The sequence below is a fragment of the Phasianus colchicus genome, chromosome 10, assembly GCF_987193195.1.
Source record: "Phasianus colchicus chromosome 10, bPhaCol1.hap1.1, whole genome shotgun sequence".
Lineage (NCBI taxonomy): Eukaryota > Metazoa > Chordata > Aves > Galliformes > Phasianidae > Phasianus > Phasianus colchicus.
In genome coordinates, this window is record NC_143445.1 from 21,810,312 (window position 1) to 21,837,721 (window position 27,410).

General features: G+C 46.8%; 1 protein-coding gene across 3 annotated transcripts in view; it reads right to left on the reverse strand.

Moving 5' to 3' along the window:
• Window positions 1–1,725: 1,725 nt before the first annotated feature.
• PLD1 (phospholipase D1) overlaps window positions 1,726–27,410 on the reverse strand; it is a 47,428-nt gene continuing 21,743 nt past the window's right edge. For all 3 annotated transcript variants that reach the window (XM_090147718.1, XM_090147716.1, XM_090147717.1), the window contains 20 exons: window positions 26,249–26,307; window positions 25,496–25,588; window positions 23,289–23,441; window positions 22,881–23,030; window positions 22,275–22,358; window positions 21,057–21,138; window positions 19,668–19,778; window positions 18,460–18,666; window positions 17,605–17,821; window positions 15,815–15,943; window positions 15,450–15,568; window positions 15,181–15,294; window positions 11,060–11,170; window positions 10,824–10,912; window positions 9,504–9,617; window positions 8,929–8,978; window positions 7,950–8,084; window positions 6,975–7,128; window positions 6,274–6,388; window positions 1,726–5,979 (listed from right to left, as the gene is read on the reverse strand). In XM_090147718.1, coding sequence (XP_090003844.1) covers window positions 5,755–5,979; window positions 6,274–6,388; window positions 6,975–7,128; window positions 7,950–8,084; window positions 8,929–8,978; window positions 9,504–9,617; window positions 10,824–10,912; window positions 11,060–11,170; window positions 15,181–15,294; window positions 15,450–15,568; window positions 15,815–15,943; window positions 17,605–17,821; window positions 18,460–18,666; window positions 19,668–19,778; window positions 21,057–21,138; window positions 22,275–22,358; window positions 22,881–23,030; window positions 23,289–23,441; window positions 25,496–25,588; window positions 26,249–26,307 — 2,511 coding nt within the window. In that variant the 3' untranslated portion in view covers window positions 1,726–5,754. The remainder of the gene's footprint in view (window positions 5,980–6,273; window positions 6,389–6,974; window positions 7,129–7,949; window positions 8,085–8,928; window positions 8,979–9,503; window positions 9,618–10,823; window positions 10,913–11,059; window positions 11,171–15,180; window positions 15,295–15,449; window positions 15,569–15,814; window positions 15,944–17,604; window positions 17,822–18,459; window positions 18,667–19,667; window positions 19,779–21,056; window positions 21,139–22,274; window positions 22,359–22,880; window positions 23,031–23,288; window positions 23,442–25,495; window positions 25,589–26,248; window positions 26,308–27,410) is intronic.

The following is a 27,410-nucleotide window of genomic DNA, read 5'->3' on the forward strand; positions in this document are numbered from 1 at the left end:
TCTGACTGCTGTGCTTGTACACAACTGTCCTTTTGGCAGTTCTTCACTTCTGATGTTGCCAAAGTAAGACTTTTCCACACCAAGCTATTAGTGTGTCTCTAATCAATTCCACACACAGTACCTAGTTCATGTTTCTGAGGCTACAAGGCTTTGTATTTGATTCATGAACCATCTACCTACCTGAAAGGGGAGCATGCCTAAAATGTGAAAGTCTAAGATGTGAAATCCTAAAACATAAGGAAGCACCGACATTCCAAATCTCACACATATCCTTCAGGTCAAAATAAAAAAATGTTGTGCAAACAGACTGACTCCTCTCCTGAAATGTGTGTGTTATATTTGTGTCTTGGACACACAGCAAGCAGGTTGCAGCTTGCAGCTCTGCTGAGGCCTGGTTGGAATCCTTTAATGTGCTCTGGACTAGAGGAGAACAGGATAAGGATGACAACCTAGCAAAGAGGGTATCAATTGCAAGCACTTTTCTGCCTGTTTTGGCGCAGTTGTGGGTGCCCAAGCCCTGCAACAACCATCACATGCCCTGGCAGTTCCTCCTGGCCCAGGACTTGCAGCCCAGCACTGCGGTCCCTTATCCAACCACACAGCTTGGCTCAGGGCGGCTCTGCATGGGAAAGTGTCAGCAGGGCCTCCAAGCACCATGCAGACACTCCTACTTCCTCTGGGCACCACTAATTCAGATAACAAACCTGCAAAGCTCTGATAACACTGGCTGCCTCTCCTTTGTCCTCCAGTAATAGCTTGCAGGGTGTTTAATTATCAAGATTGGGCTGAATATGAAGAGATCACTCATCATTGATTCTGGGTATAAACTGTTTCCCTTGCAGAATAATTTCTTCTTTTTCAAGAACTTCCTTTCCCCCTTGCCCCCCCTCCCAAATTAATTTCCATCTCAGCCACGAGCCTCAGCAGAAAGCCTTGCCATAATCATTTTGAGCGAAATATTCTGAGTAATCAATCAGAGCAGTGGAACCAATTTTGAAACAGTCACTTCTAATTTTTCCAATAAAAAAAAAATTGAGCATTTCACTCACACTGCTGTTGGGATTCAGGCTCTTACAGCCCTCGCTCCACTGCATCAGTGCTACAGAGATGTACTCAAACGTCTGAAGAGCTGGTAATTGCGGAGAAATAAAAACAGATTGATTTTTGGAGGAGAAACCTGGTTATTCACTTGTATATGTATTTTCAATGGGCTAATGGATGGGGATGAAGCCGTGTGCCCAGTAAAAGCACCTGTGTGCCTGCACACGTGATACAGAAACCTAAGAAACAGAAGTTAAAGTTTTCAGCTTGCAGGATTGCTTGGAAACGCCACTGCTTTATTCATCTTTTTTCCCTGGAGGTCAGCAGCAATCTGCTTTTTGCTCTTCCAGAGCTGAATTTCTTCTACTGAAAGTTAAGAGAGTCACAAGTTAATGCCGCTGTGGAGATGGACTGTTCCTATCAGCACTTTTCATAATACCTCGGGCTCGTTAAAACAGGATTGTTTGTTTATTTCAAGAAGTCCAATGTTCTCTTACTGCGCAGTTCTACTTCAGCAAATTCTGTCTCCTAGGAAAACCCCAATGACTCAGACCCACCCTTTTATTTTTGGTGGCTCTGGGCCTTTTCCCACTGCTCTGCACCCCATGAGCAGGATGTGGCTGCAGACCCCCAAACAAGCAGGAACGAGACCAAAGCTAAGTGTTTCAGCACGCCATACTCCGCTGTATTTTCAGTCCTTTAATACACATTCATTTACTATACACAGAGTGGAGAGGAAAGCAATAATCAGCAGAAACAAGGGTACAAACCGGTTCCAGCAGCCTTCACAGAAGGGATATTGGGTGCTCATGGAGGCACGGGGGTGGGACCTGCGCTCAACCCACAGTGGGAGCTCTCACATAGGGGACAGCTTTTGCCAGAGACACGATACAGAAAAAAAACATTCCAGGAATTGTGACTTTTGACAATGTTTTTCTCTTTCCCCGAATGTCAGGAAAAAGTCAGTACATCAGAATTATTTACTCTGAGGACAGAACAGCGGGAGGTTAAAAACAGAATAATCAAAGAGATGAAAATACAACAAAAAAGCAGGCAGGAATAGAAGAAGAAAAACCCATACAGAATCACTGCATTCAGTGGTCTGACATAGTCAGTGTGTGTTCCACTTTGATTCACTGGCACAGTGCGGTGATCCTGGTTTCACTCCCATCCTGCTCCCAGCAGGACCCCAGCTGTGCAGCAGGGAGTGCCTCCTGGGGACCTTTTGCAGAACGAGTGCCACAAAACACGAGCATGCATTTAAACATCCACAGCTCCTGCAGCGTCCCTTCTGCTGGCAGAGCAGAGCAGCAGCAGCAATGGGGGACCAGGGCAGGGCAGTGAGACTCGTGTCCACACATTCAGCAGGAGAAAGAAGCATTCATTTAAAAGGCCATCCAGATATCTTCTCATGGACCACAGATGCAGCTGCTGGGTATAGACTGAAATCCCCAGGCAGTTCTAGCAACAAGTGCAAAAAGGCACTGTTCCACTGTAATGATAACAGCACACCAAGCCCGAGTCTGATTGTGCGTGGATTTAAGGAACAACGGCATTGTGCACCATCACCGTCAGCCTGGAAAAACTCACACTGAGGACTTGCTAGCCTGGTGCCTCTATGAACACAATGGCCAGCTGCAGACAAGTCAGAGCACAGATCTGTGCCTCCCAGCTGCAAGCTGAGACCAGCAACCAAAGCACTGGGTGTCTCTGACGTTACTGTTAGCAACATTCTTAGCATATGATGGCATCTTATTCCTCAGGTTTTTAAACCATATGCCAATTCTACTGTGAAACATTCATCCAGTCCAACATCCATACAACAATATACATACATTTTTAAATATTAGAATTTTTTTTTTTAATCATGAAGCTATGATAAGGAGTGTGAGTTCCCAAAGTGGCATCTATTAAGGAATAAATTAAAAATAATAATAATAATAAATGTCATTCTTGGTTAAGCTGCGAAATAAAGCCTAAGCCTGGGAGAAACCTCTCCCCTTTCATTCAGTTCTAATGAGCAAATGTCACAAGAAAGAGTGCATGTTTCCAGGCTTGCTAGTGCTTGAACCCACATCCTGTGTTACAGTATTGTACATCTACGAGCAATCCTTTGCAGTTGGAAGGTCTGGAAAGCCAAACTGCTCTGGTACTAAGGCCTAAGAAGTAGTGATTGTTCAGTTGCAGATATTGACTATCTCAAGGTCCTCAACCTCACAGGGTTCTTAATATAAGAAATAAAGCTCCAGCTGTCTCTGAGCAGAGCCACAGAGCCCAGGTATGGCCAGAAATGGTGCAGATGAGTGGAGTGTACATTGCTCAGGTGTGCAGAGCTGTTTTCTACTAACACCAATAGCTACGAAACCCTAATAGTTTGCTTCCACCTTAAGGACAATATAATTTAATGATTATAACTATCTTTGCTAATAAGAGAATGGGGACAATAAGAGCACTTGGAAGATGACAGCCTTACATTTCTCCAAGGTTCAGGCATATGGGCGGTGGGGGTTGAGCCTTTTCAACTATGACTGCCAATCTCTGTGACTTGCAATGGCTCTGACAGGCTGTCATTGTTTGAAGTTAGCAGCTTTGTTCCAACTAAATCAGCTAAAAACATCTCAAGAGATAAAAGCTCTGAACCAGCACTGACATAGGATAACAAGACACCTTTGATCTTTTCTGATTGCCAACAGTTGATGCATGGCACCTTGCTCTGGCTCTGCAAGGGGGGGAGGGAGGGATGGGACCCCAGGTTGATTTTTTTCAAGATTAAAAAACAAGAGAACAGAATTATCTACTAGCAGCATGCTGGCCAAAAGCATCAACCTCTTGGACCAAAGATTATCATGAAACTACTGCACATGCACTTCCACCTGGCTGATCAGACCACGAGTACACCAAACAGAACAGAGAAATTCGCAATTCCACCTACAAAAAGAGCGTAAAGCAGAGAGAACTGCAGGACATGGCTGAAATGTGATTTGCCCAGGGAATGTTGGTGTTCACTTCTTGTGCAAGCAATGCTGTGCAGAGTGACCTGGTGCCTATCTATAGTTCTGAAGACAGCAGACAATCAGCTAGAAAGTGATGCCAGCCACATGGCTGGGAATAGGCGGATGACCATTGTAATTCTTTTCCAGTTAAAAACAGATGAGATTGTTGGAAGAGCTAAGAAAAGTAAAATGAGACTTGCTAATGAACTAAATTAAAAAACAGATCACCTGGGCTTTTGACTGAGCAGCTTTGGGCATGTGGAGCAACGCGGGTCACACCTCACTGAGTCCCAGCCCTTGTGCAAGAGGAGCTCAGCCTTCCACCTCTGCAGCTGAGTGTCTCCTGCAGCATGTTTTTAGTGTTTGACACAGGAAGCTCCTCTCCCAAGGCTGCAGCTGGGGCTGGGCATGGAATTAGGAAGCACAGTTTGTTGTGGGACAGAGGATGGCACAGAGACTGGGCTGGCACCTACCAGGCCATGTCCTAGCCCAGGAGCTGCACTACTCAAGGATGTTAGATCAAATTGCTGCTTCACTGCACATTGAGATGCAAAATAGCTTGGGAATGGAGTTTTTCCTGGAAGGATGTATTCTGAACAACTGAGCTCAGGATCAAAACTGGTCTAATAACAAAGATGATCAGAGGACAGGTTTTGCTGAATTCTCCCCTTTCCTTGCATTTACCCCATCTACAGAGTGATGTGCCTGCTCAGTCTGAGCACAGCCTGCTGACACTCCACCTCTGGCTTTGTGGCCTCAACCTTCTCTTAAATAGGGAGCAAAAAAGGAATGGAAAGGTCTGCCTATAGAATGTGATATAATTGCATGAGTGAAGTACGCGGAGCATAGTGTTCAGCTTGGCTCATGCTAGCTTACGAGTAGCTGTTCCCTGTCACACTCAGTGCCTCATCTGCCTTCAGCTCCAGAGACATAAGGCTTTAGTTTAAAACTTGGAGAAAGCTTTCACGTGCCTTTTAAACAAAGTGATGTGCCGTATTTCTGTAAAGGCCAGAGAGCTGCCGATTGCCAGCACCTTCAGCTCCATGGAGGCTGCCCTTTGCCAGCTCCCACACAGCACCATGTTGCACATAGGAATGCTGATTGCTCTAGCCACAGGAAAAACAGTATTTTTCCTCCCCTAGAGGGGAGAAGAGACCAAAATACTGATTCCGACAACAGATTGTTTGTGTGTTTCCAACTAAGAGATGCAACATCCACGCTTGGCAAGCAGTGATGGTTGGGCAGCACTTCCTGCAGTGACAGAGCTGCTCAAACGGCTCTGACGGTCCCCAAAATGAGGTGAGGGTCTCTGCTGAGCCACCATGTGGTGCCCTAGAGCCTGAGGAGGCTCCCACAGCATGACCACAGCACATGTGCGACGACAGCACGCAGCTGGCAATAGTAACAACAGCAGTTAGGATTTGTTCCCTATCCTAGGAAGTGGCATGCATCCTCTAGGTGCTCAGAATGTGCCTTAAGAAGTAACTCCTTCTGAGTTGAAACTTCTTATTTGTCATAAATTCAGAGTCTTTTTGCTCCTCTCCTTTCTAGTGTTGATTTGCTTGAAGTTCCTCCACCAAGATCCTTGAGAAAGGCACATTAGCTTGGTGGAGATCTTTCTTGCCTCCCTTAGCAATGAACAGCTTTCAGAAATCACATATTGTTCATTAGCTTGTCTCCAGGGAACCGAACTTTAAAACGTAAAGCAGTCTGCATCTCCTTAAGTCCAAACCTCCATGGGTACCATGGACTCCTTTGTTCCAACAGAGGGAAGCAAGTACTCTTCCTCCAGGAAACGGAAGGGGAATTGTACCAGAAACCCACGAATCTTTTTCAATTCTTCAGCTGCTTTCACAGGATCATCATTTGCTAATATTGGTTTGTTGATGAAGTCACGCAGCTGGGCTAAATTATTCACCTGGTCACTGGGAAGGCATCGAAACACCTGAGAGAAACAGAGAGAACTGGCAAGTCAGCTTGGGGAAATACAGTGAGGTGGATTTCCTGAGAAAGATAAAAATACTGAACACATATTCCTCTGGATGGCAGCAGTTTAAAAAACAGCTTGGAGATGGCCAACTAGAAGTAAGGACACTGGAGCAGTGTGAGGAAGCTCCAGTTTCTTGTTCCCAGCTATGGCATTTTAATGATGCCGTTCATTCATTCAGAACATCTGACCGACTCCAAGAGCTCACCCTGCTGCGCCAGCCCTCCCACCTGCAATGGGTCAAGGCATCACCTTATCGAAGATGGTGGCATTGCGAGCTGCCGTGGAGATCCACACCTCCTTAAAGAACCGTTCGCAGACGGGATCCTGGTGGTCTGGATTGAGATCGGAGCCGCCGAGGACAACCCTGAGACAAAAAGAGGAAGGGACTGCTCAAACCAAATCCTGGCACTCCCACTTTTGGAAACACCAGGAAAGGCATCTGTCCCAAACACACAAGTCCCCAAGTGTCCCTGGGACTTGCCAAAAGGCAGAACGCCTTCCTGCTGCCACAATCCCTCAGCCTTATTGCTGCCTGATTTTCACCCTTTCTTCTGCGCAGCAGCTGTCCAGATGGGAAATACGGGGGGGAAGAAAGGAAAAGAGGTCTTAACGAAAACCAACTATGTTGTGAGCCAGATGGTTGCTCTGAGTGAACAAACGTTCATCAGAAAGAGACACCACCACCCAAAATTGAGACAGTGTGAAAACAGTATCCAGAAGAAAACATCACTGTCTTATTTACAAGCTCTCCTAGAGAATTCCCTGAGCAAAATGCTCCGTAAGTCAAGCTGCCAGCTGAGAACAGGGATGGCAGGAGGAAGACTAACTCTGGTAAGCAGCAGCCAAACTCTGGGCTAGAGCCAGGCCCAGCAGTGCTCAATCTGACACAGCAGCAGCTTGTTGGATTTCTCAGCTTTTGAGCCTGAACCTGGCCGGTCTCCATGCCCTACCTGAAGCAGCGCAGCCGGAGGGACTGTGCGAATCGCCCAGCGCTGTACTCCTCCCCATCCATCACCGAGGGCACAGTCTCAGTGTCCTGCACAATGATGGCTACTTCGCTGTCCCGCTTGCCCAGCATGCTGCGGTCATTGATGTTGGCAGAGCCTGAGAGGGAACAGGCAATGGCACATAGGTGATAAAGCACAAAGACAGCACCAAGGGAACGGTCCCTCCTGGGAAGGTGGAGGGCTGGACTTAGTTAATCCTGATTATTTTTGAAAGGGGAGAAAGGTCAATGCTACTTCATGAGCATGGGAGGGCAAATAGTGCAAACCTCACCATCTGAGGCAAGGGCTGAGCTGCTGCTCTGAGGGAAAGGAGAGTTTTGACTCTTGTAAAATCTCCTATGGAACTGTTCTCTTTGCTGATATAACAGATCAGAAAGGGCTTTGTTAAAGAAACAGGCTCCAATTTTGCTCTTCTGTTGCAATGTGCAATTCAGAGCCTGAGGTCTCTTGTCTTTGCTTCACAGTCTCATAATAAATATGGTAACAGAGACAGATGAAATGCTCTCTCTTATTTGTTATAACCTATTTCCCCACTCCTAGGAAACAGAGCTGATAAATGACACATGTTGTCCAAACCGTCCAAATTTCACGGCACATTCTGTTCTTTAAGGAACAGATGACAAGTCTCACAAGTCCTCCTGCTAGAGCTGAGCCTGATACAAGACAGATGGACAATATTCCCTGCACCGGGATTCTCATAACTGCTACACAGAGATTTAAAGCTGTTTTAAAAAAACAAAGTAAATGACAGCTTTCCAAACCCTTTTTTCCCTCCTACCTATCCTCCCGATGAATATATTTGTTTGTATTTTAACAGCAAACTATTTCATAGGGAACAACTCCCAGCACAGAGAAGCATGCAGCATCACAGCCCACACGGGGCACAGAGCAGAAGCTAAGGGCAGAATCCCTGCTCACCGATTATGACCGTGTTGTCATCGGCAATCAGCAGCTTGCTGTGGACATAGATGAGCTCAGTGACCAGTTTTCCTTCCAACTCTGCATACGTTCGGAGCCCACAGAAGGAAATGTAGTTGATCCACTTATCTCCAACTGAGAATGAAAAGAAAACAAAATCAATGGGCTGAGAAAAATCAGAAAAAATCCTCTTTATGTAAAGCCCCATATGAACAGCACAGCTTACTTTAACATCTTGTGCTACAAAAGCACACAGGCAGGGATTGGAAGTATGTTTATTTAAAAATGGACATTAAAACCACCTGTGGGCTCTCTGCTCTGCTGCCTGCTCAGACATTCCACTTTGGTGAAAGGTGACCCAAATCCCCCTCACACAGCATGAAAATACTCCCAGCTTATATGGGAACTTTAAAATCACCAGACCCCATGCCTGCTTTTCTGCAGAAAGGCAATAAGCAGGTGCTTTGCCCATGCATGGTTCTGAAAACACGTCCCAGTGTCATTGCCTGCAGCACGGATTTGCGCAGAGCACCAGAACTAACAAGTGTTTGGGATGCCTCTCATGATTACAACACATGTAAGCAGCTGGAACTGTGCTGTGCTCCTCCCTGGGGTCCTTCCCTCCTCCAGAACGGGGCTGCATTCAGATGCAAGGCTGAAGGCAGCCAAGGCTCACACAACCTCTGGGTTGCTGGGGTGCTGCGGAGGCTGAGGTCACTCATGATGCTTCAGCCCAAACCTGATCCCTTGGCTACACCAGCAATAAGTGAGCTGTGTGCAGCCAGGAGCTGCAGATAGGGCCTTGCTGCCTAATGTTTTGCAGCAAGGCTTTCGGTGTGCCTGTCCCCACTGCCTGGGGTTTGCACAGCTGTAGCTCTCCCAAGCGTAATGCAACTGGAAAACGTGAGCTTCAGCTTACAGATCCACCTGTCCAACAGCAGCATCTCATGACCATGTAGGAAAGGAATATAGCTCTTACCTTCTGACTTCAGCTGGCTCAGGATTGAATTTTCTCCTCGGCACATGGTCCTGAAAAGGAGTTAAGGAGGTCTGAGTGCCACAGCAGCTCGAGGCAATAGCATTTACTGAAGCAAGGTAAATTGCAAACACAGCTGCCTTTTAAATACCCCATGCAAACAGAAGAAATGTGTGCACATTTTCCCATACAATGGAAGAACTATCAATAACTGCTCATTTCCTAAAAAAAAAAAAAAGAAGAATTTATGCCAGTCCATGTTTAAGATGAAATTCTTTGCTCAGGGGGACATGAGGCCCTGGCACTGCTGCCAGAGAGCTGTGGGTGCCCATCCCTGGGGGTGCTCAAGGCCACGGATGGGGCTTGGGCACCCTGAGCTGGTGGGAGGTGTCACCAACCTATATCAGACTCATGGCAGTAGCTGGGGCTGGGTGGGCTGTAAGGTCCCTTCCAACCCAACTCACTCTGATGCTGGGACCTTCCTCTGTGGTGTGTGCCCTGCTCACAGCACAGCACTGCAGCTGAAGCTATGGGGCCTCATCACGGTGCAGTTTTGGGTGACCCCCAGCACACAGTACCTGTAGTTGAAGTGCATGATGGCCTGCAGCGCGTTGCCCCCGCCTGTCGAGATGTCACCCTCGAAGCCAGGCAGCAGTGGGATCACCACGTACACTCGGTAACGCTTGTTTTCCCTACAACAACACATTTGAGGAAAATATCAACCTGCAAGTCTTCCTGCTTGGTCTCACCTTCTCTGTGTTGACTGGCTTGGTTTCTGTCCACAAGGCCGCTACACAAACTTGAAGGGAGCAAAGTATGAAATGTACTTTCAGGTTCAGATCTTCTCTACCTGCCATCAGCAGTTTGTGCTCAGATTTTTTTTAGCAGACTGTGTGCGCCACTGTGAAAGTTTGCAAAGCCCAAAGCCCCTCTGCAAGTGGTACAAAGCAGCTCTGCAGGCTCTGCTGTTGGGCAGAAACCCAACATCTAATGAGAAATGCCTGCTCCATTCTGGCCTGAAGAAGTCAGAAATGCTAGAAAAGATGGGAAAAGCTCAGGGAACAAGCAGAACACTGGCCATTCAAAAAAGGTAAATAGAGCTATAAAGTTTTAGACAAAGAGGATCTGAGTTTATTTAACTTCCATCAGTGCTCCTCTATAGCTGTACATGGAAAAACAGCATGTGAAAGGAAGTGTAAGAAGCTTTCTGGCCCAGCAACAGAGGGATGCTCTTTTGTATTATGACACACACAGATCTTCAAGGTAAGTTCCAAAAGAGCAACCTTAAGCAAGGATACCTGGGATCAGAACAAAAACAAGCCTCTACCTGTGGAACTCAAGTTAGCATGGCATCAGGCGTCTCATGTAAAAGGAGCATTTTGCAGCTGGATTGTGTCCATCCCAGCACAAACTGCAGCCCCTCGCAATGGGTTGCAAGTATTCTCCAGCACTTATCGGACAAAGAGCCTTCATCAATAGCTGAACCCTGCAGTCAAATTCTCAAAATGTGTTTGCATCCCCAGTTTAAAAGCAATCCTCTCTACAGATGATTTAAACAAGCCAGGCATCCCAGTTTAACCTTCTCATCCATCAGCTTGTCCTCCTTATAGACCAGGACTGGCTGCCTATGCACAAAGGTGGGACCTCTGGGAAGCAAGTATTTCAAACAAGTTCCATCATTAAATATGCACATGCATCAGAGTAAGTCCAAAAAACCATTTCCTGGTAGCACAGAAACCACTGAAGAGTCTCACAGCTGTACAAGCACGTAGATGTCTGACCACATAGGCGCTGCGAAGAAGAGCTACTGTACAGTCGTGTCCATTACGATATTATTTTGAACCACACTGCATAAATGCAGCTGGCAGACTCCGACTGCCTTGTTAAGAAGAGGTTACCTGTGAGCTTTAAGAATCCTCTGAGCAATCGCATCGCCGATCTTGTTCCAGACAACTTTGTCGTCAGCACAGCTAATAAAAAACTGGTTCTGCGGGAAGAGCGAGCACAACTACTGTCACATAATGCCAGAGATGAGCAAAAAAAAAAAAAAAAAGAGCATGCTTTCTTTCAGATCAGTTCCTAAAGGACTGCTCTCCTGATGGCTGCCAACCATACCTCCCCTCCTTCCACTCACCTCGATGTAGATGTAGTGCTTGCTGTTCTCTATCACGCTGACATAGGCAGTGTGGATGGACTCCTCGTGGTACTTGATGCCAGCTGACCAGTCTGCAGCAGAGCGGATCACCTGGTAGCACAGAACAACACTTTGCCTCTGCCCCAGCAGTGCTGCATTGTCCGAGAGGCACTGCTGCCCTTCAGGATTAGACTAGGAAAGGCAGTAAGTGCAACACTCCCCATTCATACTGCATTTAATAATTGTAATAGGGGAAAAGGAGGCTCAAGAGTAGTGTTAATGCTTAGGAATCACAGAATCACAGAATGACCAGGGTTGGAAGGGACCTCAAGGATCATGAAACTCCAACCCCCCTGCCACATGCAGGGCCACCAACCTCCTCATTTAATGCTAGACCAGGGCCCCATCCAATCTGGCCTTGAACACCTCCAGGGACGGGGCATCCACAACCTCTCTGGGCAGCCTGTTCCAGTACTAGTGTTTTGATGCAAACTGCCCTGTCCCATTGCTGTTACTCTGCCAGCTGAGTAGCTCTACACCAATTCTTAGGAGCACAGAAGTCTCATTCTTGCTCAAGTTCTTACAAGAAACTGTTTTTAAAACAACCTGACTTTCCAAGCTTTAGGGGTGCACACCCAATCAGCGACCTCTCCAGTAAAGCTGAGGTCTCCAGTGGGGTCAGTGCATTTTCCCACAGCTGGGCAGTATGCAATTACATGGCCAGCCCGATAATGCTGGCCACAGCCTTGTCATGTGCACCTGAGGTCATTTATTTCTTCAGCCAAATTCTTGCAAAAATAAGAATTTGAGATGAGATGACTTTTAAAATTCATAGCAGTTCAACTGCCCAAACTTCTTCCTTTGCTTTTTTTTTCTGGATATCCACTTTTAAAGCAGATACTGCAGGATCCCCAGGGCACGTTCTCTCCCTGCAAAAGAGCCAGACCCACATGAGAAACATCCTCTGCACAGCAACAGTCAGGGCATGCCCTGAGCAGCATTCTCCTGGGTGGAAATGTGGCTTTTAATTACAGGCTGGTACTTGCTTGGGGAAAATTACTCTTGGTTAGCCTCTGTCTTTAAACACTGTCAAGACAAAAGCAGTGAAACAATAGCTGTAAGCATCACAAAAGAGCCATCGTAGCAGCACATTAGTGCACTGACACACCGGACAAGAAGAAAATGCGATGGATCTGTGAAATGTGTGTCAGTAAGTGCGCAAACCTGTCCTCCTCCAGGGGTCAACCTCGTTTCTCCTGGAAATCCCTCCAGTGCATTTCTTTTCTTTCTCTCTGTCCAGCTAATGACAACCCCCACCACCCAACAATCCCCTTCCAGATTCGCAGCTTACCAGAGTGCAGCCCTTTCCCTATCATCCCCCTCCTCTCTGCCCTCTCCACACAGCACATGAAGCTGCCCACTGCTAAAGGATTGTCGCTGTGTCTCAGAGCAGCATCACAGCATCTCTCAAAAAGTTGATATTGTACACATCCTCGAATCCAGGTCGAATCCACACCCCAGCCTGCATCCCAGTCCTTGGGGACCCACCTGGACATAACCACAACCCCCTGCAGTGTCTCTGCTGATGGAGGGCTACGTGGAAATCCCCTTTTGCATCAGCCTCACGCACAGGTGAGGGAGGGAAGAAGCAGCAATGGAAGATACTGGCTTGGAGGTAGGCACTGCAGCTTGGCCCTCCTCTAAGTAAAGGTAGGTTATTTTCAACCTGGATCAATTCAGAGGCCAGCACCAGTCACTGCATGGCTCCACAGCCATAAGGACAGGCAGGAGGAGACTTCTGTGTTCACGAAGGGCAGCATCATGCAGCTCCATCTCACCCCAGGCAATCTGTCCTGTCCTGACAGCGTGTTGTAAATGAACTGCTTTAAACCCAAACTCTTTTGCTACAGAGAAAAGGCCACAGCGCCACCACCAAGAGCTGGCATCTCCATCCCCTTTCTCTCCTATCACAAGACCCACAGACAGCAGCAGTGTGAAGTGCTCGGGCTCATCATCTTTGACTTCTTTCACTGACAAAAGAGTCATAAATTTTATGCTTGCTAAGAGCTAATGCATAAATCCTGAACAATGCAGGCCCTCCTGCAGACTTCAAAGAGGGTTTTGTCATTGATAGAGCACTAAATCTTCATTGCATTTACATCATGGACCAGATATTGCCTCACCACACGTCTTCAGTAGTGCTGTCGTTGGCTGATAATAGCCAGCTCTGGAATGGAAACAAATCAACACTGCCTTTGACTTTCTGACTCTTGCAAAATCCATGTGCAACTGAATTGCCATGGCAAGCAAAGACCAACAGTTCAAATGAGAGTAGACGAAGGATGCATTGTGCCTGACCACCCCTACAGCTGAGATCCAAGCATTCCTCCCTCCCAGCCTGCACCTCCACATTTGCTTCTTATGCACACATTGCTCACCTCCTGCTCACCCTGCCTTCTTCCAAACCCTCCCTAAAATGCACTCTCTGCTCCCCTGTGACTAAACAGAGCAAAGCCAGACAGTACAATGAGGTCAGAATGTGTTGATGACAGGTCAGCGGCTCAGACCAGCAATCCCCACGGACCCTTTGTGCTGTCTCTGTCTCTGATCTGCCCACAATTGAAGACAGATTTGCAAACAAGCTCAGAAACAAGAAAAATGTCAGCCAGATTTTTGACAATCATTTCATGCCCAGGGACACTAAGACAGTGATTCCTGTTCTGACATTGCTCACATAGTCCCCGAGCAGCACTGAGGTGGAATCACACAGGCTTGGCTGGTGTCTCAGCAAAGAATTTGGTATCAGGACCCTGACATGGCTCTAAAAGCTGCAACTGAGCATCAGTTAGAAATGAGAGAGGTATTTTAAATGAATAATTCACAAGACAAACCCAGCTTCCAGCTTGGTAATCACTAGAGCTTAACCTTTTCTTTTCTAAGCAAAGCCCATCATTTAAGGTTGAGCTTTATCTCATGGTTAGTGTGTGCTCTGGGGAAGCAAGCCCCCACACCTCCATGAGAGCAGAGTTTCCAAATAAGCCAGTGTCACCGACAGAGCTGGGGAGGTATTTGCAGCTACACAGAAGCACAGCGGTGCCTGGAGCAAGACCGTTTTTCAACAAGCCACAAGCAGTGTTTTGGCACTTGACGTAAAAAGCCCAAACCCATCTGCGTGACACAGGGCTGTCACACAGCCCATGCTGCCCACCCCTCACCACATGGCCAGGCACAGACAATGCCCTGCAGCCCACAAACCCAGACAAATGCTTCTTGCTCCATGAAGCATCCCCAGGCGCTGCTGTCATCTGGGTGGACTGCTCCTTTTGAACAGTGAGTTCATGGATGTTTCCTGGTTTGGGTCTCATCCCTCTTATCTCACACATCTTTTGTTCTCAGAGACACCCTGTTGACTTGCTGCTTCAGCATAACTACTTTGACTTCGTGTTCTTTAGTAAGTCCATGCTTCTGCTGGTTAACACTTGCATTCAATATATACGCTAAATATGGCTAACAGTGTTTTAAATAAATACATTTTTGCATCATCATGAGGATGATGGTCAGAAACAAAACTGTGGGCAGAGTGTGCAGTGCAGGGCAGAGCGTGCAGTGCAGAGGATCCACAGGTCTGAAGATGAAGACCCACACATAAAATTTAACACAGAAAGCAACAGTCACAAGATTGCTCTTAACATGGGGCTTCAAATGGCCACTGCCCATCTGAACAGGACTTCCAGGGCTGGGGGGATAACTGAGAATATCAGCAACAGACGCTGTGTGTCCAACACCAACCCACCAGCCTACCCAGAGCACAAACCCAAGTGATGGGCATTAGAGAAAGAGCAGCAGAATAAACAAAAAACAACACACTATACAAAGCTGTGGTGCACCCAAAACTTGAGTATCGTATGCTGCTCAGTCCCCTTATCTCCAAAGCTGGAGGTAACAACTAACGCATCATTTTATTGCAGTTGAGGAATTGATCAGCTGTGCTACGAACAATAAACATAACATGAAAAACTTCTACTTAAATTAAGTCCTACAGAGAGTTTGTAGTGACATTTCCTTCCAGAAAGATGAAAAATGCTCTTAGGAGAACTCAATTAGAAGACCATAGCACTCACCTGGACTGTGGCATGAACAGCATCAGGCACCTGATACTTCAGCTCATTAGCAGTTTGCTGAGATTTTGGCAACAGGAATGGGTAGGACAGGGAACGGTATTTGGGCTTCATGATCTGCCTCAGGGAAATAAAGAAAAAAAGCCCTTGAGGAGACTGAAATACAAAGAATGTAAGACAAAAAATAAGAAAGCACATTTGTGGGGGGCACGCAGATAAAGCACGTGTGCACCTCCAGTCTCTGTGCCCCCACAGCACTGCTCCCTACTCACCTTGGTGAAGTTCCAGCGCTGGATGAAGTGCCGGGCCACATCGCGTGCTGCTTTGCCATGCACCACGGAGGAGATGTCATGCCAGGGCATCCTAGGGGTGGTGTATCTGTCAATGAAGTCTATGGGACAGGAAAGCACATTTGGACCTCTTCAGACTAAGGAGGCAGATAGGAAAAACTGCAGCATCCTCATCCTCACACGAAGCTTACTGTGACATGGCACCAAGGGCAGTGCAGGCTGACTGCCCCCACAGGTCCATGGACCATGGCAGGAGAGTTGGCCCAAGGCCATTCAGAAGGCGTTTGCTTCTTCCTAACAGCCAAACCAAAGCAGTTTCAGAGCTTTCAGTGAGCAGAGACACTTACCAGCAAAAGGTTTGTCAAGCTGAACCCAGTCTTTGAAGACAAAGTTGCAATAGTCTTTCCCATGCCAGAACCTGGTTTCCCCAAGCAGCTCTCCCACACCTGTCTTCAAGCTGCGAATGGATCCTTTATCTGTCACGGGCAAAGAAAATTTAAAAACCACATGCTCCAAAGTCAGGACTGTCCATTGCACAGCATTGGTGAGAGGCTCAGTGTCATGCAACAGCATTGGTGGGACTTGGCAGTCCTGCTCAGCTGAAGCTGTTTTCTACCTAGTCTTTCTGTTAGTGTTTCTTCATCTCTATCTAAATATGTTATACAATACAGGTTTTATGTATACATTAATTTGCTATGGAAATGAAATACTGAATTCTTGCTACACTGGACTAAAAATTACTCCAGAATTGCTTGTCTTTTCACCTAAATATTACCATGTGGGAGCCCACTGACTTCAGTGGGTATGTTTAGAAGAAAGAACATCAATTTTATCATCCATGTAACGTGCCTTACAGTACTAAATCCAATTTCTCTGCTAGACGGGTTATGATTTTGACTCTACAGTTGGATGTATCTCCTGTAATGTAAACTAGTCTTTATTAGCTAAAATGAAATGATTTGAAAGTTTATGTTTCCACATTAAATATTGTGGTTTGCTTTATTTGTTGTTGTTGGTTTGATTTATTGTTTTGTTTTCCAAATAACAATGCTATCTTATGATACAATTTTACCAAAACTCAGCATCCTCCAGATGAGGTGCTGCATTTACACAGCCCTTTCAACAGCATCTTTTGCCATCAGTCAGAGATGTTCAGTTCAGTGCACCTAACTGCCCAACTCCTTTCGGATTCACTGTGGAGGTGAAGAACATTCCCAGACAGGACTTTAAACTCTGAATTAAATTTGATTGACTCGTAAAGGGGTTAAAGCAACCTGCAGGAAGTCAAATGCTCTATTTACGACAAAAATGCATGTCTACTTCTGCTGCACTTCTCCCCACTCCAGTCTGGTGACACTTCATGTGACAGGAGTTCAAATGAAACACTAATCTGCTGAAACTACAAGTGACAGTATGTAAAGAACCGATTCCAGACCCAGCTGGTTTGAAACTAAACAGACTGCGATGCCTTTGCTGCATCAATATACATCCTGAGCTGACTGCAATTGGCCCAGCTATGCTCCAGGCAGAGGAAGGAGAAAGCTCTGCTGGGAGATTTCAGGAAGAACTCCATGCCAGAATGAACATCACACTGACTCCTGTACCTTTAGCTTGGAAGTCACATTTTGTGGGGGGAATTAAAAGCTGTATTCAAATATCTGGCTGTCAAGCAGACTCTCTAGCAAGCAGAAATGATTCAATTTAAGTGAACTGGTTTGAATCTACGTAACACAACCTATGAGAAGGGAAAGTCATATTCAGAAATTGTTTCACCTATTGTAACAAATACAAATTGAAAAACAGAAGACTCAGTTCTCCCATGCAGGAACAGAAGTTTTCCCACATAATCATAAGCATTAGGCACCACACACACTGCACCACGTCATCTGACAATTGCTAATTAACTAAATGCAAATCCACTTGTAACTGCTCCTGTGTACTTCACAGTAACACAGATTTACATATTGCTTAAACATAATTATTATTACGATAGTTATGGAATTAATCAACTCTTCTTCTTTACAAAGAGCACGTTACCCCAGCAGTTATGTGAATCTGCATGCACACCCACCACCCATCTCCACACAGCCCTTATGTATGTCATTTGGGTACAGCTGGGATGAAGCACATTACTTACTTGATTCACTGTCTATGCTGCTGACGCTGTCAGCATGGTGCATGCCGTGTCTATGGAGATGCTTGTAAATAGTGAACCTTGAAAACTTCCTGGGTTTTCCTATCCCTTTCATTTTTGATATGTCTGGGATATCATCAGCATTCTTCTGAAACAAATGGCTTTCTGGGGATGAAGCTTGAGACTGCAGGGCACTGTGTTCAGACGACTCTGCTGCAGACTGGAAAGACACAGGACATGGCTGCATGTATGAGCACTTTCTTCTTTCATTACAGGAAAATCCACTGATGATAGCTAGCAGTATGTTCTGCAACCAGTTAGCAATCAATTTACTCCGGATTACTATTCTCCGTGTAGTTGTCACACACTGACACCTCTTCACACTGTTTTAGAGCTGTCTAAAACATGCTGACATGTTAAAACAGGATGCATGTTGACCCAGGTTAGCAGAAAAACTTGGTAAGCTATGCATGTGCTCAGGGCCCGAGCAACTGGAAGAGCAGAGCTCTCTCCAAGTGCCTTCTGTACACCTGTAACTAAGTTTATTAAGAACACAGCCTGCAAATTGTAACCGCTACTCCAACCTCGACGAAAACCCAACTGCCTACCTCCCTGCCCCAGCAGGGGCTGGACAGGACCTAGCTTTAAAGAGTCATTTAATGCTCAGATCCTTCTTCCCATTCCTATTCATGGTTGGGCTTCGTGATCTTAGTGGTCTTTTCCAACCTCAACGATTCTATGAGTCCTCCTTCAGCCTCCCATACCTGACCCCGTGCTGTGAAGCGGACACCGCTTGTTCATCCCTCCTGCAAACTCAACAGACAGACATCCAACACAGCCACCATTCAGCCCACTTACTGCCAGGTTGGCCATTGACGCTGACTTGATGGCCCCCATTCGCTTCACGCTGCCCACGTCGGTCAGACGATGCTCATCGTCATCCCACCTGCCGTATGCCAAGTCGATGCCACCCACAAAGGCCACCGACTGGTCCACGATGACGAGCTTCTCATGGTGAGCCCAGAGGTACACGGAGGAGGACACGTGGTCGGGGTGTCTCATCACCTGAGGACAGAACCCCACACAGAGAGCTGTGATTACTGCAAGGGACTTGCTGCCATTGGGGTAGGCCATGTTTCAACAGCATAGCTGCATTCCCATGAGGATCTAAAGAACTTGATCTAAAAGAAAACAACATATTGGTGATCTGACTCACTTCTTTGGTTGTTGTCACTACATAAGAGAAATGGGAAGTTGTTTTGTTGTTTTTTTTAAACTATCAAGTTGTCTGACATTTGTTTATGACATTCTCTTGACATTTGTTTATGACAAAGTCACTTCTCTATCTAAGCACACAGTACACAGTTTGATCTTTAATGTCAGAGAAGAACTGTAAAGCTGACTTCCTGTCAGAGCCTGTAGGCAGCCAGTGCCCATCTTCCAGTGACACCAGCCCTACTCACTGCTAAGGTAAGAGGAATGAGTGTTTCACTACTACAGCTGATCAAGTGATCGTAAATCTATCATTTTAGCAGCTTGTTTATCACTTATTAAAAAACAGATGTCTCTAATTTCAAGGTACTGGATCTCGCTTTAGCTACGGGTTCACAATCCACAATCCATTTTCTGCTCCGTGGCAGAGCAGCAGCATAACAGCACATAACAGTGCAATGATGTTCATTTATGACAGCAATGTAAACATCCAGTGTTGACTCTCATCATCAATGTAGGAATAGAAATGCTGATGAGACAACATTCTCAAACTGTAATTTTCCATTTGATGTAGCTCCATTAACTCGTCACCTGAAATAAGTTTCATATGGATTAGATGAATAGCTGCTTTGGCAATTCTAAATTAAGTAATTTTACGTTCAGTTATAACCTAAAGAAATGAGGTTTCCACACTCAGAAGTAGTAACCACAGCATGGGTATGTCTTCATACATTATGTCCACAGTGAACACAGCGTGGAGCCACTGCTCTTCTATTTCACACCCAAATATACAGAGGGTCAACACCAGCAAATGAAGCCAAATGCCCTTTGCACGACTGCCCGCACACAATTACCTTGATGTTTGGATGGAGATGCATGAGTGTCCTCTTGCTATATTCACTATTGATCCCTAAGGCCAGCTCCACCTCTTTGTACAGTATTACAAAAATTCGCACACCTTGTTGCTGTCAGAAAGAAACACATAGGAATTTCAGTGGATACCTCCCTGAGGTTTGCCTACGGTTAGCAGCACGTGCAGCACAGTAGCAGTGCATTCATACAGATCTCTCTCCCAAAGCAGATGCACCAGAGTGAATGCCAGCAAGCTGCTTCTGCTGGTGGAGCTAGCAGCTCTCTCTACTGAGAGCAGACTTAGGCAGTCTCCAAATTGCAGATGATGTTTTGCTCTCCAAGGGAGCACGGCAGATGCATCCCAGCCAGCCTTATCCCCAGCCGGACCACAGCTGCCAAAGCCAAGGAATGCCACAAGTGAGGACAGGTAAGTATTTCCAGGAGTTGACCTTGAAACACTCCTCACTTATACAAGGTATTTATAGCCACAGGAAAATCCATGCCGTCACGGCAAACCAAGCCAATTTCCTCCAGTGAGCAATGCCCTGTGGCCACATTCCATTTGCCAAAAGGATGAGTCTATCCAAATCAATCAAAGTCAGGCACAAAACCCTCACAGTTCTAGGGATGTGGCATGGGTGAGGAGGGTGGAGATGAGTGGGTTGGGAGGGGAGGGAATCAAAGTGAATCTGAGCACATCCACCTGGATTCCTGCCCTTTTACACAGCGATGCTCAGGACTTCCCTGGCTGTGCCTCCCATCCTGACTAACTTGAGGCAAAGCACCAGTTCCAGCAGAGCCATTGCCACGGGCTGTGTGGGCAAGGGGAACGCAGCCTGTGCTCACACAACCCTCACTCTGATCTTTTTTTCTGCCAGTATCTCACAGCTCTGTACAAAGGAAGGAGTGCGAGCACACACAGCGTCACACAGGAGTCTTCAGAGGGAGTGCCAGGACAGGCAAAGGTCAGCAGCAGGTCTCAGCTGCTCCACCAGGAAGAACACAAGGGATGAAAGCAGAAGAAAAAAGAAAGCCATATCAAGAACTCCAGCTTATAGAAGCATTTGCTTACTGTACACAAGCATTTATTAGCTTGGATAACACAGCAATGCAAACAGGAGCGTCTGAGTCACATTTATCACCTCCTCCTTCAGAAGCTCAACACCACAGCCCAGCTCTGGGGAACAGCATGCCATTGGTGTTGGCACTCTTTTTCTACACAACACTACTCATCCTGAGCCACACATTATGCTGAAGCCCCTTCCCAATGGCATTTCTTTGCAGCAATGCACCAAGATCATCGTGGCCACAACCTCCACGCGGGAAGGTGACCATGACCCTGCAGCCATAGGGATTGCCGTGCAGAGGGGCAGAAGCTGGAGCTCACTTACAGCTTTCCGCTTGAGAATGCAGTCCAGCCGCCAGCGATTCCCTTCAACAACGGGCCGCTTCATGAAGATTTCTGGGCTCAGCCTAAGGAAATAAAGGGGGAGAAGAACACAGCGTATGTAGCTTGCAAACAGAGCATTGGTCTAAATGATCAGTTCAGTAAGCAAAGAAATCAGGAAGTGTGATTTCAGTTTTCCCAAAGCTTATGGCAGCATGAGAAGCACAGATTTGGGCTGAATTTTCCATTCTGCCTTAAGACAAAGCAAGATGATACTGCAGTGGGGCATTTTAGTGACTCATGGCTTTAAGGGTCACAAGGAAGAGTTAAGCTTTTGTATCTAAATCCTGCAAAGTGAGGCAACAGAATTTCTGTCCTTTACTTTCATACAGAACAGAGGAACTTGTGCTTGACTAAAGCACCTTGCTACATCCTAAAACCGTGCTTCTCACTACAGCTTTTTTATCTTTAATTCCAATTTTCAGGTAAGTTCTGCAGTTCCACAGTGTGTTAATAACTGACTGTTGCTGAATAAAATGTTAAGAGACAAAGAGCCTGAAATGCAATCATTTTGCACTACTACCTGGTGTTGCACATGGAGCAACAAGAGCATTGGGTTTATCTGTGGCCATGTCAAGAAGCAGGCTTGCATTTGTCAATGCCAACATTACATTTAGTTTTCTCATAATAATTGCTGCCTTAGAATTAAGCCCTCCACTTCCTACCAGCAGTAGGTAAGTACTAAAAGGCTCCTTTTACAGAGGTGATGTGCCCAACATCGGAGAGGATGGCTGAGCAGCCTGTCCCCACTGCCTCTTCCTAGGCTCCAGTGCAGATGACACGGGAAGAATATGGCCTAAATCTGTGGTATCCGAGTGTCATGGTCCCTTACACCCTGCCAAACACTCCTGTCCCTTGGCTGTACAGCATTTTATGCTCCCAACGAAGCGACTCAAACACTTTGCAATTCAGGTGGTGTCTTCATGCAGTTTCAGGCCTCTCCTCGGTAGGAGACAACTGAGCAGTTGATTTCAATCATGTGCTTTTGCTGCCAACCCTCCTGAAAAGGCCTTTGAGTCCAACACAACGATGTTTGGGTGTGCTGCCAAACCATCTGGCAGCACGGCGAGCTGCCATACTGTATGGCCTCCAAACACTGCGGCATTGTCAGGAATGCCCCAAGGGTGACAGCTGGTCAAAACCCAAGTATGCAAGTACGAACCACCAATCTGTGATGAAAATTTCTTCTTTAGCAGCTTCCATGGCATTCGCAACATCTTCAAAGTACCACTTAGCATTTACATACCTGCAAAACCAAACAAAGTATGTTGATTTATTTTTCCTCCCCGTTCATCAAACAAGAAGTTCACAGTGAAAGACCAACAGGCTCAGTGCTAACATTACTTATGTTCTCTTCTCAAAATAAGGCATAAACCTTATTTCAAGAATTAGGACAACACATAGTAGGAATTCCATGCTGCTATTAGCAGCTTAACAAAACAGCATGAGAAGAGATCACAAAGTGCCACTCGGTACTTCTGCCAACCACACGCCATATCCTTGGGCTTCACTTGATGTGAGAGCTGTTTCGGCTCTCAGGAAAGGATGGTGTAGCACGTTAGCTTGGGTTTACAAAAACCATTTGAGCAGCAGGAGCTGTGAGATAGGACCTGATGGATGGAAGCAGAGGGGCATACGAAAACCAATCTGCAGCGCTGCTGCTCTAGGAGGAAGATCTGGAGGAGGAAGCAGCCAGAGGAAGGCATTCTCATTAGCACCTGCACTACCATGGGTTTACATCCAGAGCCCCCAAATCCCCCCAACTCACCACTTGGTCAGTGTGTTCTCCTGCACGGCCGCGTACGACCCAAAGCGGTGCTCGGTGAGGAAGTCCTTGCCATGTTTCCGAATGAACTCATCTATTCCCTGCCTCCACCACTGGGCATGCCTGTAGCTGGTGCACTTCAAAATCAGTGACCTGTAAGAGAGAAACACAGGGCACAGTGCTTTCGCTGGGCTGCTTCTCCCTGTCTGCACGTTGCTAGATGCACCTCTGTCGGTCATGTTTTATTAATGCCACAAGTAAGGAGCAGCAAGAGTCTTTGCTTTGTTGTTTTGTTTGCAAAGGAATACATCAGCATTGCTCTGACACTAATAAAAAAGAGAGATACCACTGACTCCTTAAAAATAATAAAAGCAAAGAAAAAAAGCGTCTAGCTAAGCCTGGATTTCTTACCTAGAGAGATTGTCTATCTGCAAGCCGTACTTCGTTTCTGTTTCTTTCTGGCCTATCTTGATGCTGAATTCCTTATCCACCAACAGGACAAAGGAAATGGCCCCTGAGTCCGGCTTCATGTAGAGCAGGAAGGAGTCCTTCACCACCAGCCACCTGTGGGGCACAGGAGCTTGGCATTACATCCCTCAAAAACCACCAGAAAATCCCAGTAACATGAGAAGGCTTTCCAAACAAGTGTGCACTGCTCACCAGGGGAAGGAAAGCATTTAACCCAAAGTAGTTGCTAGGAGAGCAGAAAAGCCCAAGTGCTCATTTTATGAACTTAGGTCGTAAGTCTGTATCCAATAAAAGACTTCCAGAGCAACTTGCATGCTACTTTTTATAGAGGTCTTTGGAAAGGCAGCATCTCACATAACAAAAGCAGTGAGACAAACATCCCAGCCAGGTGAAGGGAGCGCTCCTTTTAACCCAGATCTCCATTCAGGCTGCATGCCCCACCTATAAGTGATACTGGAACTGCCTGACATCTCCAAAATGAATTATCACAGAAACATTAAGGCTGGAAAAGACCTCCAAGATCCCCAAGCCTACCCAAGCCCATCTCTCCATGCCCACTGCCCATGTCTCTCAGTGCCACATCCCCATGGCTCTAGAGCACCTCCAGGGACAGTACCCTGCCCCACTCCCTGGGCAGCTGTGCTAATGGCTCACCTTGCTTTTGAAGCTAGCATCACTTTGCTCCTATCAGAATGTACGAACAAGGCATTTTGGACAGCATTTATTGCCAAGCAACAGGCACTCTGCTAGAAACACATGATGAAAGATGACCTGCAGGTTTTACATAAATACCACAGCCTGAAGGCAACTCTGAGAAAAATATGTTTTTGCTGCGAATGGCATTTCTAATTTTTCTCCCCGTGCCGTGTAGCTGGGGTAACCGGCCCCCTCTGTCCCACACAGGTCTCCATCACGAGACCTCCGCCTAATTCTTGTGCGAATGCAGAAACACACACAGCAACAGAATGCACCGCAAAAACATGTGAGTTCTGCTACCCTTAGTAACAGTCCCGGCTCCCCTGATACTTCCAAATCCCATTATTTTCCTTTTCTTTCAGCGCCACCGAGCATCACCCTTCATTTGGTGCCAAAATACCCTCCCTTCCTCTCCCCAGAGGCCCATAATCCCATTCCCAAGCATCCCTGCTGGGTATGGTTTCCAGTATGTGCACTTCTCATTTCCTTGGGCAGCTCTCCATGCCTGAGGACTCACGCACCTTCACGGTGTCACCCTGCAATCATCCTCCGTGTCCCTTTCCATAGACCCATGGCCATAACATCCCCAGCCTGCTATAACTTAGGAAACTAATTTGGGGTATGGAAAACCCAACACCTGCAGCAAAGCAGATTATGTCTCAAAGAGACAAAAGAGAGAAATGTAGCAAGAGAGAAGGACGAGGATGGGCAGTGCAGGCTGGTGACGAAACACTTGCAAAGCTGTAAGAAATAGGCAGTTAGGTTTTACAGTGCTTCCAACACATTTTGAAAAGTGATTGCAAAGCTGAGTCTTGGAGCATGCTGCCATCCTAGCATTTAAGGGGGAGAAGAACAGCCAAAACTACACCTTCACACTACTGTGACAAAATAAATTATGGGGCATGCTGCCTATTTCAGTACTTTCCTCCTTTTATCCAACAAGATCTAGAGGATTTATTTGAGAATGCATTCTCTATTTGTGAAATACATGAAATTATTTGTAGAAGCCAGACATGAATGTAAGTTCTTCCTACAATCATCTGTAGGATTTTAACAAATCCTCCCTGGCAGTATTACTGCACTTAATGATTTGACCTGGAAGGTCATCTCCTTGTAAAATCACTATAGATAACTCCTGTAAAACTGTTTGAAGTAATACTGGCAAGACTATAAAGAAATAGAACATCTTCACAAGAACACAGCAACTTTTAAGATCACAGAATCACTGAATTGTAGAATGGCGTGGGTTGGAAGGGATCTCAAAGACCACCTATTTCCAGCCCCCTGCTGCAGGCAGGGTTCCCAACCATCAAAACAGGCAGTAGACCAGGCTGCCCAGGGTCCCAAGCAACCTGGCACTGAGCACCTCCAGGGATGGGGAAACCTCCAGGCATGGGGAGCAGCAAAGCACGGGAGAGGAGCCCTCAGCTCTGCCACCCCTCAGCCCGCAGTACCTCTTGGACCAGCGGTAGCACATCCTGCCCTGGCCACAGCAGTTCAGACCAGGTATGCGGTGGCCCCCGGAGCGCTTCATCACCAGCCCTTCCCTGCAAGGACACAAACGTGGTCAGGACAGGTGGCAGGCCTCACCCTGAGTGCCCTCCATGCTGCTTCGGAGCCCAGCCAAGGGATGGCACCTGGCACCTCCAGCCAGGCCTGAACGGCCCTGCAGCACTGCCCCTCAGAAGAAGGGCAAAAACATCTCCCCAAGGAAGCAATGCAGATTTAAAAAACAAAAGGCCCCATTTCATGCAATCATAGGATCATTAAGGTTGGAATAGACCTCTAAGAGCACCAACCGCAACCCATCCCACCAAGCCCACTGCCCCTCAGTGTCATATCTCCACAGCTCTGGAACACCTCCAGGGATGCTGCCTCCATCGCTTTCCAGTGTTTCACAGCACAGGCTCACAAACATGGAGGCAGACAGGTTGTAGGGAGGGGAGGAAAGCAACCCCATAACCCAGCTGGTGAGCTGCAGCCCACGTCTTGCAAAGCAGCCTACACTGAGGCTATTTCCCAAAGTGGTAGCACTTCTTTCTGAACACTGATGCATTTTTATATCCATATGGTAAAATATTCCCCAGTCAGTTGTTAGTGAGGAAGGAAAACTCTGATTGTGAACACTATAAGGCCACGTTCTTGGTGAACTGTATCTTACAAAGTAAAAAAAAAAAAAACAAAAAAAAAACCAGCTCACAACTCACATGCCCTTTGGTCCCAGGTCGTGGATGAATGACAGCTGACTTACTCCAATGAACTCCATCTGGGGAAAGACACAAAACAGTTTTGCTTCACCCTGTCACCAAGAGAGAACCTACAGAGGAGCCTAAGCAAAAATCACCACCATAACTTCAGTATCCTCAGGAAGAGCACAGAAAAGCTGCAAAGAGAATGAGCATTCATCCCTGGGGCTGGAAGCTCCCAACTGGCTTCCAGTCCCCTATACCACCACCACACACCATTTTGGTGCTCAGCTCCTCAAACCAAGACCTCAGCAGAACACTCTTGCTCAGCCTTCACTCCACCACATCATGGCCTCATCCACCCCCATGAGCCAAACACCCACAGTGAAGGTGTGGTGGGGCAGAAGGAGAGTGAAACAGAGTATGACAGAACAGCGTTCAGCACGTTCTCCACTTCTGCTGATCTGTGCGGCCCAGGATGAGCCCCAGCTCCCACCACCAGGTGCATCAGCAAACCTCAGATTTGAGTCACCTGCCTCCACCCGGCTCCTCCTGCTTCGGCAGGGAGAACGCTGAACGCATTCAGCAGAGGAATGCAAAGATAAGCAAAGCTGGTGAGAAAGCGCAGCATGACTACATTCAACTCTAAAAATAGGACACCCTGCGATTTGGAGCGAGCTGGCTTTTCTTGGCACAGCGGGACGTCCCTGCCTGTCTGCTGGCTGCTGGCCCTGCAGTGGACAGAAGTCTCCAGGCATCCCAAGCTTACTGATATCTCACCACCCATGGAGGCCCTCCAAGGTCTCTCTGCCAGGGGCTCTTTGGCAAATCCATCTCAGGGCCTTCGTTTGCAAAATCTGATTCCACAGAGGAGGTAAATGGGTGGAACCACAAACTTTGCAAGGCTTTGAAAACATGAAGCGTAACAAAGAATATCAGCAAACCTGAGACATAAGCTTGTCCTGCATCACAGTGGGACTGACTCAGGCCCCATCCCTACCATGCCCAGCACTGCCCCAGATAGCAGCAGGAACACAGAACATCTTTCTTTCTCCCTGCTGTTCCCTCTGGGACATTCCCAAACTCCTCACCCCATCTATAAGGTCAGGAGAAGGACAAAGGATCTGTTGTTCTCCCAGTAGCCTAAGGACATGAAGCAACCTCCATTCAGCAGAACCAAATT